Here is a 15928-nt window from a genome sequence, read left to right on the forward strand (position 1 = left end):
CAGCCACTGCGTGCTGTACATAATCTGATCAGAGTTTGACCCTTTACCTCGTGCTTGTTTCATCATTGCGCAGGATCACCTCTGGTCGGGCTGACCATTCAAGAATTCCCAAAATGTCTGGTCGAATATTACCCGAAGATTTGTTGTAAATACCAGTCAAATATTTGAATATTTGGGTACAATTTACTCATATTTTGTGAAAATTACTAGCCACTATAAATATATAAAGGGTCATTTACACTAAATCCAACCTTTCGGCAAATAATGGGCCCTTTTCTTAAATTAACATATCTAACTTAAAGAAAATAAACCAGAGATAGAACATTTACCATTGCATCCTCAATGGAATGGAACAAACTCCCTCTCGCAATAAGACAGCAATCCTCAACAATGGAGTCTTTTAAGAAGTCCCTTAAAACTTTTGTTCTAGGCAACTGCCTTCATTTAATATGTCATTCTGATTTTTTGTTTGTATAAATAAGTTAACTGAAATTGTGAGCACTTCGGGCCATGTGGGCAAAGCGCGTTATACATGTACATAACATGTAAATATTGAGTCCCTGCATTTCTTTTCCAATTATATTCAAATTTGTCATGAAGGTCCATAGTGGTAAAGCAAAGCCCCCGAATTATTTTGGAGTGGGTGAAGACATGGTTGCCATGGTAACCATATTTTTGTGGAAAATTTGGTAAAACCTGTGACTTCTGCTTTTTTCCACTTTGTCATAACAGTTGGCACACAGTAGCAATATTAGAAGGTACATGTAAACCAAAGATGCCTATCATGTTTGGTGGGGGTCTTAGGGATAGGTTTTAAAAATACATGTATATCCAGATTACTCTATAATTGTATTCCCCAACAGGTGATACTGGACAATACATGTACTTCAGGTTCTGCAGAGTCACGCTGCTGCATCATATTATTGTCATCGAATTCGGTACCCACAGGCAAAATGTGGGCAGGGTCATTGTCGCCATGATAATTGTATTTATTGGTCAAATTTCTGTGTGAGCTTTATACATGTATATTGCGATGACAGATGACGCGAAGGGTTCGGGGGATACATGTGCTCAAATTGTCAAGCTACGCAATTGCCTGACCTGACGTGATGGCACAGGCTAAATTACTTCAAGAGGGATGCCTTATACGCATGTTTTTGGTGTGTTTGAGACTCTCTGACATCTCCAACATTTTTCGATTATTCTTTCTGAGGCATAACTGTGCATTCTGGTTGAAATAACTGAAAATTTGCACAAGCACTTACTGACCAATCATTTTTTATAGGTCCACTTTATAGCAGTGAGTGAAAGATTTACGTCTGATATTTACAAGTTAATTTTCGTACATGGTAGAGTGTTATACTGAAATTAGATTCTTTTGTAATAACATTTCTGATGATTATGTTAATATAAACATAAAGCATAAGCAGAAATTTGTATGAATATTACTTTTAAACTACTTATTTTGTCAATCTCTTTCTCTTTTTGCAGGCAATTGATAGGGAATAAACTAGTGTATCTGAAAAGCGGGGCATTCACATCACTGGATACTGTCAAGGAGTTTCATCTCTCAGAGAATGACATCATAACAATTGAAAACAACGTGTTTCCACCATCCACAGAGACCATGTATGCATAGTTCGTGAAATTCAAGTATTCTGTTCAAATATTTGAAGACGTATATATGACTATTCAAAACTAGGTCATAAGATGTTTTAATTTAATGTACTTTTTATTTAGATAGAGCATCATCTTACAATCCAGGTTTTTGTTTATCATTTGTATACACTGTATTTTGTATGCTGAATTCATTTTAAAATCAATCATACATAAAAGTTGTTTGTATACTGGTACATGTATTTTGTTAGATCATGGATCTATTATAGATGGATATTCAACGCGATCATTTTCTAGATCAAGTGTGACTGCCACCTCGCGATTATGTGCATCTTAATGAAAAATATTTAAAAAGAGACAGCTTTCCTGGTTTTGTTGGCTGTTGCCTTGTGTGAGAAAATGATTTTCAATCAACATGTTTGACACTTGGAGCAGCAAAATTGAGAAGCAGACAATTTTGTGACGTAAAATGTGTTATTTGATCTGCACACTTCTGCACATACATAATGACCTCAATAACATTAACCCTAATTCTTCCGGGGGGGGGGGCATAATGCCTCCCCCCAACAATTTTAGTGATATGTCTGCTGCGCACATTTTTTTGACCTCGCTGCTCACTGACTTTTTACCATCAAGTCTTGCGCAAATTTCGAGACCAAATTTGTGATGTTCGGATACGCGGTTACGACATTACGCAACATTATGTAAGTGCATGTCAGACCAATAATTGCTCATACATGTAAACATGATTTCATGTACAAATCCAATGCAAATTGTGTATTAAGCCAAAATTCATAAATGTATCATTATTTCTACTTTTACTGATTGAATTCAATTAATTTTGCTTTATTTATGATCAGAATTAAGTCTGGAACAATTTCCATCGAAAAAACAATAAAAAACAAAAAGCAATAAAGAAATACATAAGATATTTAAAAAACAATAAAATATATATACACAACAAAAAAAGTAAGTCCCCCCCTAAACAAACATCAATAATTTCCAAACCAATGCGAGTTTTTGATATATTTTTACATGAGCGTGTAGGTAATTTTATAAGCTACCCTATGAGTAAATGTTGTAGATGTATCTTACGTCATGCTTCAGTGAGCACCGTCAGAAGGCAAAAATGTAACTTTTCAAAACTCACAAGCAAAATAACACGACTTTGATTCCATCGGATTGGACCTAATTCCACATTCTCATCATCATGAAAACAAGTCAGAAGGCTTGGAAAGGGTACTTTCTAAAAGACGATACAACTTTTTAAGCTAAATTTCACGGTTGAATAAACTCAAGTCCAAATTTGCTATAATTGGATTTTTACACATTTCTTTCAATAAAAAATGCTAGAATATGATGACAGTTATTTTGGGGAAGACTATCTCCAACAATATTCACCGTTTCACGGTTCAATGAACATTTATTGGAAACAAAAAATGCGATTTTCAAATATCGTAGGCAAGTATTGTATCATTTTTCTAACTGAAAATGATCTTTTCTCAACTTTTTTTTATGTTCATGACCAATTAACATGTTTCAATGATTCAAAGGTGTCAAATTAAACATTTACGCTTGAATGAACATGTGGAATGTGATTAGCTCTTTTTTACGTTATTGGAAAAACTGCAATTTGTAACTATGGATATCTGTCACACAACTCCTTGCACAGGTCATTTGATTTGATTTTTATGAAAATCCCGATGTTTAATGCATCAGTGAGCACACAATATTCGAAAATTATGCAAATGAGAAGAAAGTTCAAGGCCTTGGCCCCACTCTGTACCGAATCGAATGGTTATTTTGGTGTGCGCACATTTTGGATAGTGTTACTCTGAAGCCATGTGCGAAGTTTCATTAAATAACTGTTGGCAGAAGTAACAAAAACCGTCCATGAAACAAACCCTCATTTCATATTTGTTAAAATTTTGACTTCCTCTCTCATAGACTTGTGTACATTATGGATGCATATGTTTAAGCATACGTAAACCCCTTATTCAATATGGTGGAACTTTTTTTCAAGACTGTCTTTAGCAATGTCGTTTGGCAGTAATGTTTATCAACCTATGGGCAGAATTCTGAGCAAAAATGAAATCGATTTGTTTGTTTATGGATGAGTGAGCACGCATCAAAGTGGGAAAATTGGTATTTTCAATGTCACAGACTCATTTTAAAGGTTAATAAAGTGAATATTGGGGGCAAATTTGGTTTGAAAGGTGTCTTTAATTGCTGTTGTTTTTATCATCCATCATTTCTATCACCAAACACTTTCCGAACTTTAGCCATTTCATGGTTGAGCGAGCACGTTCGAAAATTTAGGAATGAATACTCTATATACTGCATAAATGTAATCTTTTCCTAACAATTTCTCAGGATCAGTTGAATGTATGGACAGGTCAGTGGTGGATCCAGAATTTTAAATGATGGAGGGGCCTATAATCGGGGGAGCCATCAACATTTTCAAATTTTAACATGATCTTATCTAACAAGTTGTAAAAGATAATACCCCCAAAACCCAATGATGACACGTCACAATACAGGGGCCGCAGAGCAGTTTTCAAAGTGGGGGGGGCTGACCATGCCAAAAATCACAATCGTATTACATTTTTGTACTTGCTTATGGAAAAAAGTTGGGGGGGGGGGCTGAAGCCCACCCCCCCTCCCCGCTTCCGCTGCCCCTGCAATACATCGTGCTCACTTAACCATGAACATACGATACCAAAATTTGGTCTGAAATGGTTAAATGATGGATAGTAAAACAGCATAACACTATAAAGTTCACCCAAAAACAATTTTTGCCCAACTTTGTATTTGCACAATCTGAAAAACGACTCTTGTGACTTTCAAAAATGGTCATTTTTAATTCAATCTTTAATTACTCATGCATGACTCAACCGATCAATCTCATTTTTCCCCAGGAGTTGCTTAATGAGTGTATAAAACTACCCATGAAATATCATATCTCAAAATAATTCGGTTCAAAAGTTACAGCAGTTAGATTTAGGGGCGACTTACTTTTTTTGTTGTGTATATATATAAAGAAATCGGTCTTGGTAACAGAATTCTTTACATTCACAATTGTTAGGAATGCTAAAAAAAAATATTTACACAAAAAAATAACATTCTAGGAGATTTATTTAGTGAATCGGAGCAAAAAGTATGATTTCATGAATAAATTAGCATAATGAATTCATATAAGATAAAAATATATGAATTCAGTGAAATGTACCAATGCAACTGCGTAGATTACATCATTCCCTACCATCATGCAAATTTTTGTTGTGATCATGCAATCCGTGGCTGAGATCTTAAGGGGGGGCCATAATGACAAGAACCAAAATACCATGGGAGATTTAGTGTCAGCACCGCGCTGTTAATACCCCTACGATGAAACAGCACTTGTATATCAAATTTTAGACTATGGACATCAGATGGCGCTATTCCACAAAAGTTATCGATACTTTTACAGTGATTTATAAATGTTTGTATTCACTTTGCCGTAGTGAAAGTGTACGACGCTCAGTTTAAACTGGCGACTCGCAGTGGAGAAGTGAATCAGAAGGATTTTGACGAAACTTTTGATGATATATAGCAGTGATTAGTATAATGAAAGATCTGGGTCAGAAGGGGAGGATGATTTTTTAATGGATATTGGAAATAGTGATGAGGAAAGTGATGTAATTATTTAAAATTTGTTCCCCCAAGTTGCTGTCGGTTGTAGTCCCATTCAGTAGCACCAGGGGGGTTGGTGTGGATTACAGCCTATAGCAGTCAAGTGGTTAATCACAAACTGTTTCTTTCAACTCACGGCCTAATTGACGGCGGAACACAGGAGGATCAAAGTAGAAAAATATGAAAAGAATCAGAGCTCAAGAAGAGACACATATTAGTGAATTCATTCACTAATCGATGAGTGTCCATCTCTAATAAGTCCGTGGTTAAATCGTTTTCAAATTCACACTATGATTGTCAAGTAAACTGGTATTATGAATATATACAATAAAGACAAACTACAGTTTATTCTAATCCCTTTACCAATAATTTTTTTATAAAACATCCATCTTCTGTGCATGTAACATGATTATTCTTATTTTTAAGCTATTATTCTGTAATTTCTGTAATTATATTTTCCGATTTGTTTTTATTTGATGTATTTGCCAAGTCTATATACAAATACAGGTTTCCCAGCCAAATAGGGAAAATTATTCAACTTTTCCCAGTCAGGGAAAAATCAGGGGATTTGATTAAAAATACCTAAAATCAAGGAAAAATGCATCACATGAGGGAAAAATCTGGGAATTTTGATCGGCCCATAAGTTGAAAGCATGGTAGTCAGTCTGACTCTGTTATATTTTGTTGCATATCAAAACAACATCCATTGAATGACTGGTTATAGTGGCTTTTTTTTAGTGTAGCCTCTTTTACTGCAGTACAGTTTTTATACTCAGAAATAATGTAATTCATTTCAACAACTTAAAAACATGCGAAAGTGGGAATGGGTTTGAATGATCATCAGGGGATTTTTAAACTTCATCAGGGACAAATCACAGAATTTTGTTTTCTTGAAAAGCTGGGAACCCTGAAATACATAAAATGCATAAAGTATAGTGATTCATAAAACATGAATGGTAACCCCTTAATGCAAGCTGATAAGAGATTATGTCCAGTGGAGTCCCCAAACACCAAACCATGCTTTATACATTATGTAGATATGTGAAGCAAAAACATGCATGGGCAATTCCGTTAAATTATCAACCTTCTTTGTACGGCTGACCTGCATTTTTCTCAAGTCTTCCTTCGCTACATGAACTGACCAAGTCATGGTCCTTTGAGAACATTGAAGGTCCCACAGATAGGGGTCAGACATGCATATTTTATGGCATTGCTCATATACAAGTCAAAGCATTTCCAATCTGCTATCAATATCAGCAGAAAAAGAACTACATTTAGGAGTAATACATGTACCACTATCACACTTATCATAATGAATGATGTATATTTCATTATCATATTGTTTCATTTAGTTTCATGATATGTTTTTTTTAGCTATTTGAATGACAATAGGTTTGAGTTCACGCATGAGGGCGCTTTTCAGAATCTGTCATCGTTAGGAGCGATATATTTGAAGTACATGAGAATGAAGCACATACCTGGTAGTGCGTTCTTTGGGGATTTCAACCTTCAGTCAATGTAAGTTTTCAGTGTACCGGTATTTTGTTTCATCACCCATATTAATAATTTCACAAATACATGCCAAATCGTATGCTGAATAGCAATATTATTGAATAACATATTTTTAGGAAGCTTCACCAGTAATATTCTCTTATATTACTGTTTTTATTATGGTCAGGTCCAGATTTTAATAAGTGTGTTTTAAGGTAATTCAGGGGTGCTGAATCTAGCAATGCTGTTTGCCAAACTTGATTCCGACGTTTTCATCCTCAAATCGGCAAAAAAAAACCAAAATGGCAGCATTTTTAATGCAGTTTCCCATATTAAACAAATTGTATGGGTAATTATATTTCAGAACTTGGGATCTATGTGTTATTTTTGATACCCAGGGTTGCAAACATAATGTGTCCAATTGATTCGTCAACCATCTTTAATTCGAAGATGGCTGCCATGATTCACAGCTGCTGATTGATAAATAATATAGCCAAATGTTTGATAGTAGGGCGATGCTGGCATATTGACATTGTGATATCTTTATTGTGTCAGCCATTTTTTCCTCGTCTGCATAGCAGAAGCAAGACATGGACATCGCTTTTCTGACGGCAGCGATGACCATGGCAGCGGCGAAGTCAATATAAAATCTTAACCGAGGTTAAGTTTTTGAAATGTCATAACTTTTAGGGTATAGATGTCCATTTTATGATACTTAGGCATGTTAGGATTAACCCTATCTAGGCCGGGGTATTTTGGGAGTTCATATGGCCGGGGGGGGGGGCCTCCCAGGCCCCCCCCTAAGATCTCGGCCGTCGACCGCGCGATCGCGCCGAAAATTGGCACGCGGGTTGCCTGGGACATAATCTACAAGATCGTATAGTAATTTATTTCATGTGAATTGCTATTACGTGATTATGCTAATTTATGCGTAATTAGTATGCGAAATCATACTTTTTCCTCTAACTCCCTTAATAAAGCTCCAAATGTACTAATTCTTGGTATAGAAACTCTTTGTGCTGTTCTTAGCAAGTGTACATGAAAAAAATTGCGATATCAAATCATTTTCTTATGTATTATATTGTTTTTTGCAATTTCTTATGTATTTCTTTGTTTTTTGACCTTTTGTTTTTCATTGTTTTTTCAATTAAATTTGTTGGGGACTCTTCTGTGATCATAAAAAGCATAAAATAATTACATTTAGACCAGCAAAACTAAAAATAATCATGCATTTATGAATTTTGGTTGAAAACACAATTTGCATTGACTTTGTACACGAAATCACGTTTTTGAGCAATTTTTGGTCTGACATGCACTTACATAATGTTGCGTAATTTCGGAACCACGTACCCGGGTGACGCAAAATTGGTCTCAAAAGTTGCGCCAGACTTGAAAGTAAAAAGTCAGCGAGCGGCGCGGTAAAAAAATTTCGCGCGGTGAAAATATCGCACAATTTGTTGAGGGGGGGGGGCCTCCGAGGCCCCCCCCGGCCTAGATAGGGTTAAACAAAGTCTATTGAGACAGCATATAGTTACAAAAGGTCGTCAAGGTTACCTGGAAATCCAACATAGTGTTTATTAACTCCAAAAATAAATTAACTCCTCAAAATGAAAATCAAAATCATCAAAAAGCTTTTAAGGCAAATGATGTTTGCAAGATGATTAGCGAGTGTTTCAGGGAATCCAAGATGACCTTCCAAAATGGTATCTATAATGGACGTTGTATCATTGAAATGGTCCACATTCATATAATATCCACCTGGTAGAAATAACTTTGGGGTATACCGAGAATATAATTAAACATGTAAAATATTATGGTTCCAAAGAGAAAAATTACATAGGAAAAATATCAAGGTTTATCAGTGGTGTAGTTTTGCCAAAAAAAATTATGATCTCTTAAAAGATAGTAACTTTATCTTAAAATCTGACTGCAAAGTGCATAAACTATCTATCTAGAATTTCTTTTGTGCCTATCTTATGATTTCAAGGGTCAAATGATAAAGGTAAAGACAAATTACAGGATACAATGTTGTTCATATTGTCAAAAAATTGAAGAATGCTAAAAAATTACATTCGAATTGGCCACCATTGATACAAAAATGACAATACTTCATATCCCATCTAGTGCCACTATTTTGGTGTCTCTGTTTTTAAGACTCATGAAAATATGTATTACAATAATAAGTGACATAATTAGATGGTGGTGCAACAATAAGTAAACATAAACAATAAGTAAACAATGAGTAAAAATAAGATACACTTTCACCTAAAAAGTTCCATGCATGTAATTTACTGATAGATATTTCAAGACACTTTATTTATCTATGTGGTTTCATGATTTGGGGACAGCAGTCATTTTAACCCAATTTTAGAAGTAGGCAAAATGGACAGCTTCATACCATTGCAACTAATCCAAAAGTAATATTTAACCCTTGTTGTAGTGTAGACACCAACCTCATATCTTCCAGATGGATTCTAAATAAATTATGTAAATTTTTGTCTCACCTGCATAGCAGTGTGAGACTCTATGTAGGCGCCGCTTTTCCGAAGGCGGCGGCATCAACACCAAATCTTAACCGAAGGTTATGTTTTTGAAATGACAGCATAGCTTAGAAAGTATATGGACCTAGTTCATGAAACTTGGCCATATGGTTAATAAAGTATCACTAAACATCCTGCATGAGTTTCATCTCACATGACCAAGGTCAAAGGTCATTTAGGGTCAATGAACCTTGGCCGAATTAGGGGTATCTGTTGAATTACCATCATAAGTTTGAACGTTTATGGATCTGATTCATGAAACTTGGACAAAATAGTTATCAAGTATCACGGAATATCCTGGGCAAGTTTCAGCTCACATGATGAAGGTCAAAGGTCATTTAGGGACAATGAACTTTGGCCAAATTGGGGGTATTTTTTGAATTACCATCATAACTTTGAAAGTATATTGGTCCAGTTCATTAAACCTGGACATAGGAGTAATCAAGTATCACTGAACATCCTGTGTGCATGTCAGGTCACATGACCAAGGTCAAAGGTCAATGAACTTTTTCCCAGTTGGGGTATCTGTTGAATTACCATCATAACTTTGGAAGTTTATGGATCTGATTCATGAAACTTGGACCTAAGAGTAATCAAGTATCAGCTAATATCCTGTGCGAGTTTCAGGTCACATGATCAAGGTCAAAGGTCATGTAAGGTCAATCAACTTTGGCCATGTTTTTTTTTTGTTGAATTACCATCATATCTGTAAGTGTATTAGTCTAATTCATAAAACGTGGACAAAAGAGTAACTCAAGTATCACTGAACATCTTGTGCAAGTTATAGTAGTTTTCAAAGTCAGCATTGCTGCTATATTGAATTGCGTGATGCAGGTGAGACGGCCAGAGGCATTCCACTTGTTAATTGCCTGTATTTATTACAGTACTCTTATAAGGCTGTGTACATGTATTTAATAGTGTGATGCAATATAGCCCCATACAGAGAGCCATAATTTACTCTGTGCATGTTAAGTATCAGCAGCCATTTTAGACTACTTAATTGGAGGCCATCTTGGATTTTTAGACATACAGGACCTTTGATTGCCCTTGTAACTTATCCTAATATATTACTTGACCATTTACACCAAGGGTTAGACAACATAATCATATACCCCAGGCAGATATTAAACAAACTATGTTGGGTTTTAGGGTTTTTAGATAACAACAGCTATTTTAGACTTCAATTTTGATAGCCATCTGGGATTTTAGACATAGTGGACCATTGACTGTCCTTGTAACTAGCCCTGGTTTACTTCTCGACCAATGAAATAACCAATGAATAAAACCCAAATAAAAGACGCTTAAATATAGATGAATTGTGAATTTTTAGGACATGGCAGCCATTTTTACGTTATCTTTTATGTTAAGGTAACCTGGAGTGCTTATGTTCAGTCTTTCCTTTTACCCCTTTCACCATTGAATACATGTATGCACCGAAAAAGGTGTCTATGGTAGATAAAATGATTTTTTTAAATTTTCAGTTAATGGTGGCCATCTTAGACGCTATCTTAAAAATAACCACTTTCCCAGATCCGGATTTTGTTGGATTTTTAGCATGTTATTCCTGAGATCAAATAGTACCAAAAAAAAACGTTGACAAACATTTTGGTTACAAGTTTTGGGAGTCAGAATAGAGTAAAAAAGTGTAGAATGGTGACCATTATTGTTTTTTGCCAATTTCAGGATTTTAACATCAAAATCAATGTTAGCAACAGCAAATTTGGACTCAGCACCCTCAAATTATATTAAACATTTTGTAATGCAGCATTAACACAATTTGCCTATGGCAGTCTACTTTTTTCAAATCTGGACCTGACTATTAAGTTATAGGTAGATTGAGCTTCTCCTTTAACATTTAATGCTTAAAATTTGATGCTTTTCTTAGTCAATGCAATAGACTCTTCAAACACACTCATAGTAGTTTTCTAGCTTTTTCACTCTTTCAATTGTTTAACATAATTCTGTTTACCTTGTTCGTTAAGAACCGTTACTTTGGGTGTATAATTTATCCTTACCTTAATTTGCCTATAGAGTGCATCCCACAGAAAACGAAACAGAGATTAAGCGATTTATCATAACTTAATCGCTAATACTATGGACAAATGACCTACCTTTGTTAAGCTTAGAATCTCCTCTTTCATCTGCATTGAATGTGCTGATTTTACACATATTCGTACTAACTTTTATGATGTTCCTGACCTTAAGACATTATTTAGAGATATTTCACGATTATGTATTGTAAATTTCCTGAAGGAGATCAATCTTTTTATTAGATTTTAGGTGGGAAACTGTTCCAATCCCAATCACAACAGGTATACCCTTGGGCAAGGTATTTTATTCCAATTGTCTAGTCTTTCGGAGGAGACTCTAAGCCGTCGGTCCCGTGTAAAGGAGAGTCGCACCATTTGCACGTTAAAAAACCTACTCCTCCTTTCGTAAAGAGTAGGGAAGTTATCCCGGGGAAGTAGTTAACGTATTAATTTATTAGTGATAATTACACATTTATAACCCTGTTCCTTTGTAAAGTTGCATTAGGATAATTTGTACTGTATTATAGTAACCTTTCCAGATTAACTGTCCGACACTTAAATGACACACATGTGTTGAAAGTGTCGTTAAATTTTTATCAATCAATCAATCAATCCTCTTTCATCTGACATTACTTCGATTACTTTCCATTCATGCACGAGTGAGAAAGAGGGGAAACCAAAAAGTCACTGGCAGGCTGTATCTGGGTTTCAACAAGAAAACCACATTTTTAAGAAGTTCAATATCTGCTCTTTGATTTGATACCTCAATTACAGAAAATGGTCGAGAAATAAGAAAGTTCTGATTAGTTGAAGTATGGCTTGAATTCCAATTATTTCATAAAATGAAGAGCTTCTACAGGCTAGCGTTCAGGCTCACTCGATACCCTGTTTTGTTGACGATCAGCCATGCATTAAGTCTTTTGTTAACCGTGCGATAGCATCTGTGGGAAACCTGTGAAAACGCATTTAATGAAATTATGGAAATACAAGCATTGTTTTGAGGGAACATAACTTTTTACTTTTTGACAATTTTGTGTGATTAAGGTATCAAATAACAGAGCAGATATTGAACGTTTTAGACATGATTTTCATTTTGAAATTCAGATACCCCCCCCCGCCGCCAAATGAGTTTTTAGAATCCTTTTATCAAATTGTTTTTGCTCACTCATGCATGGATAAGGAATAATCGAAGGAATTTCAGATGAAATAGGAGATTCTAAGCTTTACATTGGTAGGTCATTGGTCTATTGTATTTATGATTAAGTTATGATGAATCATCTCTAAATCTCGGTTTCATTTTTATTGTATATTGATTTATAAACATAATTTGATTTATGTAAATGGGCCAGCACGTTATCAAAAATTTGAGCTATATTCCCCTACATCTCAACCAAATTTAAATTCAAATTCAATTTGGTTTTATTCAACAATACTCATCAAAAAGTCAGAATACTAACAATGTGATTTTACAATAAAAAACACATAACAGAGAAAGTATTATAAATATATAACATTCAGTAACCATTGTTGAACAAATAACAAAATGGAAAAAAAATTATACAATGTGTAAAACTGTAATACCAGTATAACAACAAATTGAATGGGCAGATGCATGTAATCAAACACATTAAATCTAAAAAAAACCCACAGGAAAGCAGGTGAGAATTAAGAAAGGGGGGGGGGCAAGCATGGCAAGAGTAAGCATGTGAAAAGGTGAGAAAAGGGAGGCAAAGAGAGGGGGATGTAGCAAAAATAAATGAAAGATGGAAAAAAGGATAAAGGAGGAAAAAAAGCAAGATTGCAATTAAGAAGTTAAAACAAACTAGAAAGTGACATGATGGGGATTATGATAGACAAGTGGACAAGAGCAAAACAGAGAGGGAGAAAGACAGAAAGAGAGAAATGGAAAGGTCAGACAAAATCTTAAAAAGGGCATATCTAATCATAGGTTACATAAGTACACAAGGCATTACATGAAAATTCCATGATGAAAAAAAGAGAAAAAGATAAGCATCAATTATAGATGCCAGTCAGACACCAAATCAAAGGGAGAATATATAAAAATACACCATTAATGATTTGCATTACTGATTGCATAACAATGCTGTCCAAAGTGAATGAAGCAAGTGGGAGTTTGATGTATTAATGAAAGGAAAAACTACAGAAAAGGAAAAGAAGCAAAAGAGAGCAAAAAGAGAGATAAAAGAGAAAGAAAGGGAGAAAAGGGGAAGAGAGAGAAAGCAAAGAGGAAAATACATCACACCCAGTTAGGGAATATTGCACAACAGGTACATGGAAATGTTTAAATGCAATCATAAAATTTGTACAATACTTGTTAGAGATTTTGAATTTTGAATACATTTGAGCAAGCATCAAAGTCAAAATTATCCCCAGGATGAGCAAACTGACAATCACATGTTTAAAGAGAGCTATCTAAAGATTTATAGCATACTGTACATGTATAATAGTGTGATGAAATCGGAAAGAGAAGTTGCAGAAAAGTGGAAGAAAGGAGGAGAGATCAGGGAACAAGGAAAAAGAAAAAAGAGAGGAGAACAAGTGGGAGAGAGGAGAGAAAAAGAAAATATCACAGAGATATACCGCACGTCAGGTACATGAGAGAAAATTTATTAATGCATACAGATATAGTCTTAGATTAAGCATACATGCATTTGATAAGCTAGCAGGAAGAAAAATATGATTTAAAAAATTGCACACAGTAAATTCACTGAATGTTAAAAGTTCGAATGAAATAAGGGATGGAGGAGTTCCGATACCTGTCGGTTATCATCCTGGGAAGGGATAGTTCAGATGCATTTCTCAGAGTACGACCACAGCCTGGGGGGGCACTTACATTGACGAGTGGATACCATGCACGACCAAAAAAACACGTAAAAAGGATGTCTTTTTCAAGATAGGGCACGTTACATACGTAACGTGATAAGGGTGTCAATAACACAAAAATAACAAAAAAAGAGCATCTATTTCGCTAAGAAAGCTACATGTTTAGGGTCAAATTTGCCGGGATGATAAAACAAAATTCAAATGTTTTATAAAGAATGTCCTTTTTGCCCCAACACTACGTGTTTAGAGTCTGATTTGTGCAAGGTGTGGAAGGTAAGGCCGTACTTAACCAAATGGTGTGTAAAGGTAAAACCGACGACCAACAGACCTGTGACATAACAATACTTGTTAAGGGCTTCATTTCAGGGAATACTTGCCAAGAGTATTGATTTGTGTCCAGTACTTGTTAAGGGTAGAGTTTCAGACGCCAATACTTGTTTAGGGGTGCATTTTCAGAATATGGAAAATTCGTGTTCAGGGTGCTTTTTGGGACCCCATGGTTGCGCATGGTATCCATCTGTCAATGGGAGTGGCCCCCCCCGGGACCAGTCACCACCACTATCTATCACAGTCACCCATCTTTTTCTCTGTCTGTCTCTATCTCTCTTACAATCAACGAATGGGGGTATTTCACAAGATTGTTTTCTTCAAGGGAGTGTTTCATCAACATTTTTGTCTGACAAGTCAGATCTGACAACCTTTCCTTAATTCTGATTGGCTGAGAGGCATATACAGTAACTGTCGGATAGAACAGGACTTGTCTGATAAAACTTCTGACAATGGTGAAATGCTTCTCACTTGAATGGACCAATGCGTGCACCTAACGGTAACCCCATTGATTAATATTGAGTGCGGTTCCCCTGTGCTTGCTTTGACCAGTGCGGTGACGTGTCTTATATTGCTTTTCAATCTTTGTCATCCCCCTGTCACTTGGGTGCAAGAACGTCCTTAACACTGCACCCTTATGCATAGGTGCAGAAGTGTCTTTAGCATCATGTAATTTCGTATCAAAGGGCGTTTCTGCATCAATGCAAAAATGTTTTGCTAAGGGTGTTCTTGCACTAGCTGGCACAACAATTTTTTTTTCTTGTTCTACCACACAGCCAACTCTTTGGAAATGATATAGAGTACTTACCAAAGGACATATTCAGAGACACAATCTTGAGCTATACCGACATGGGCTATAATGATCTCACCTATATCGAACCAGGGACATTTTCAAAACATTATTATTGGACCATCTACGTGTACAACAATCGATTGATAGAGCTCCCATTTCCAGACCTGCAACAAACCAAGATGGACTATGGGTATGTATACCCATGCTTGAAAAAATACAGTGTCTCACAGGATAGTACACACATACACTGGGCAATTTGAAGATATTATCAGGGTCCTGGCCACAGAGGTTTATGCTTTTGTTACTGAGGGAGCTGAGCATTGTCAAAGTACTCTCAGAATAATAGATAATCCTCTGTGGCCAGGTCAATGGATATGATATTTGTGAACACCCACCCCAGAAAAAGCACAAACTAAGATTTCAAATGATATATTACTCTTCAGTATCGATCAGCAATAACTCACACAAGTAGTTAAAGCTTGTGTATAGTTTTGGTAAATCCACCAAAATGCACCTATCACTATTCCAATTCATTGCTAGCTAATATGAATGGATATGCCCTATAACAGTTATGATGTGGAGGATATGAAATGAAAATGTGTTTTACAGGATAA

General features: G+C 35.6%; 1 protein-coding gene across 1 annotated transcript in view; it reads left to right on the forward strand.

The window, feature by feature from the left end:
• The window catches only part of LOC121417626 (leucine-rich repeat-containing protein 15-like), an 82920-nt gene that overhangs the window by 39511 nt on the left and 27481 nt on the right, over positions 1 to 15928 (forward strand). The window contains exons 16-18 of the mRNA XM_041611362.1: positions 1492 to 1629; positions 6664 to 6807; positions 15298 to 15504. Coding sequence (XP_041467296.1) covers positions 1492 to 1629; positions 6664 to 6807; positions 15298 to 15504 — 489 coding nt within the window. The remainder of the gene's footprint in view (positions 1 to 1491; positions 1630 to 6663; positions 6808 to 15297; positions 15505 to 15928) is intronic.

The sequence above is a fragment of the Lytechinus variegatus genome, chromosome 6, assembly GCF_018143015.1.
Source record: "Lytechinus variegatus isolate NC3 chromosome 6, Lvar_3.0, whole genome shotgun sequence".
Classification (NCBI taxonomy): Eukaryota; Metazoa; Echinodermata; class Echinoidea; order Temnopleuroida; family Toxopneustidae; genus Lytechinus; species Lytechinus variegatus.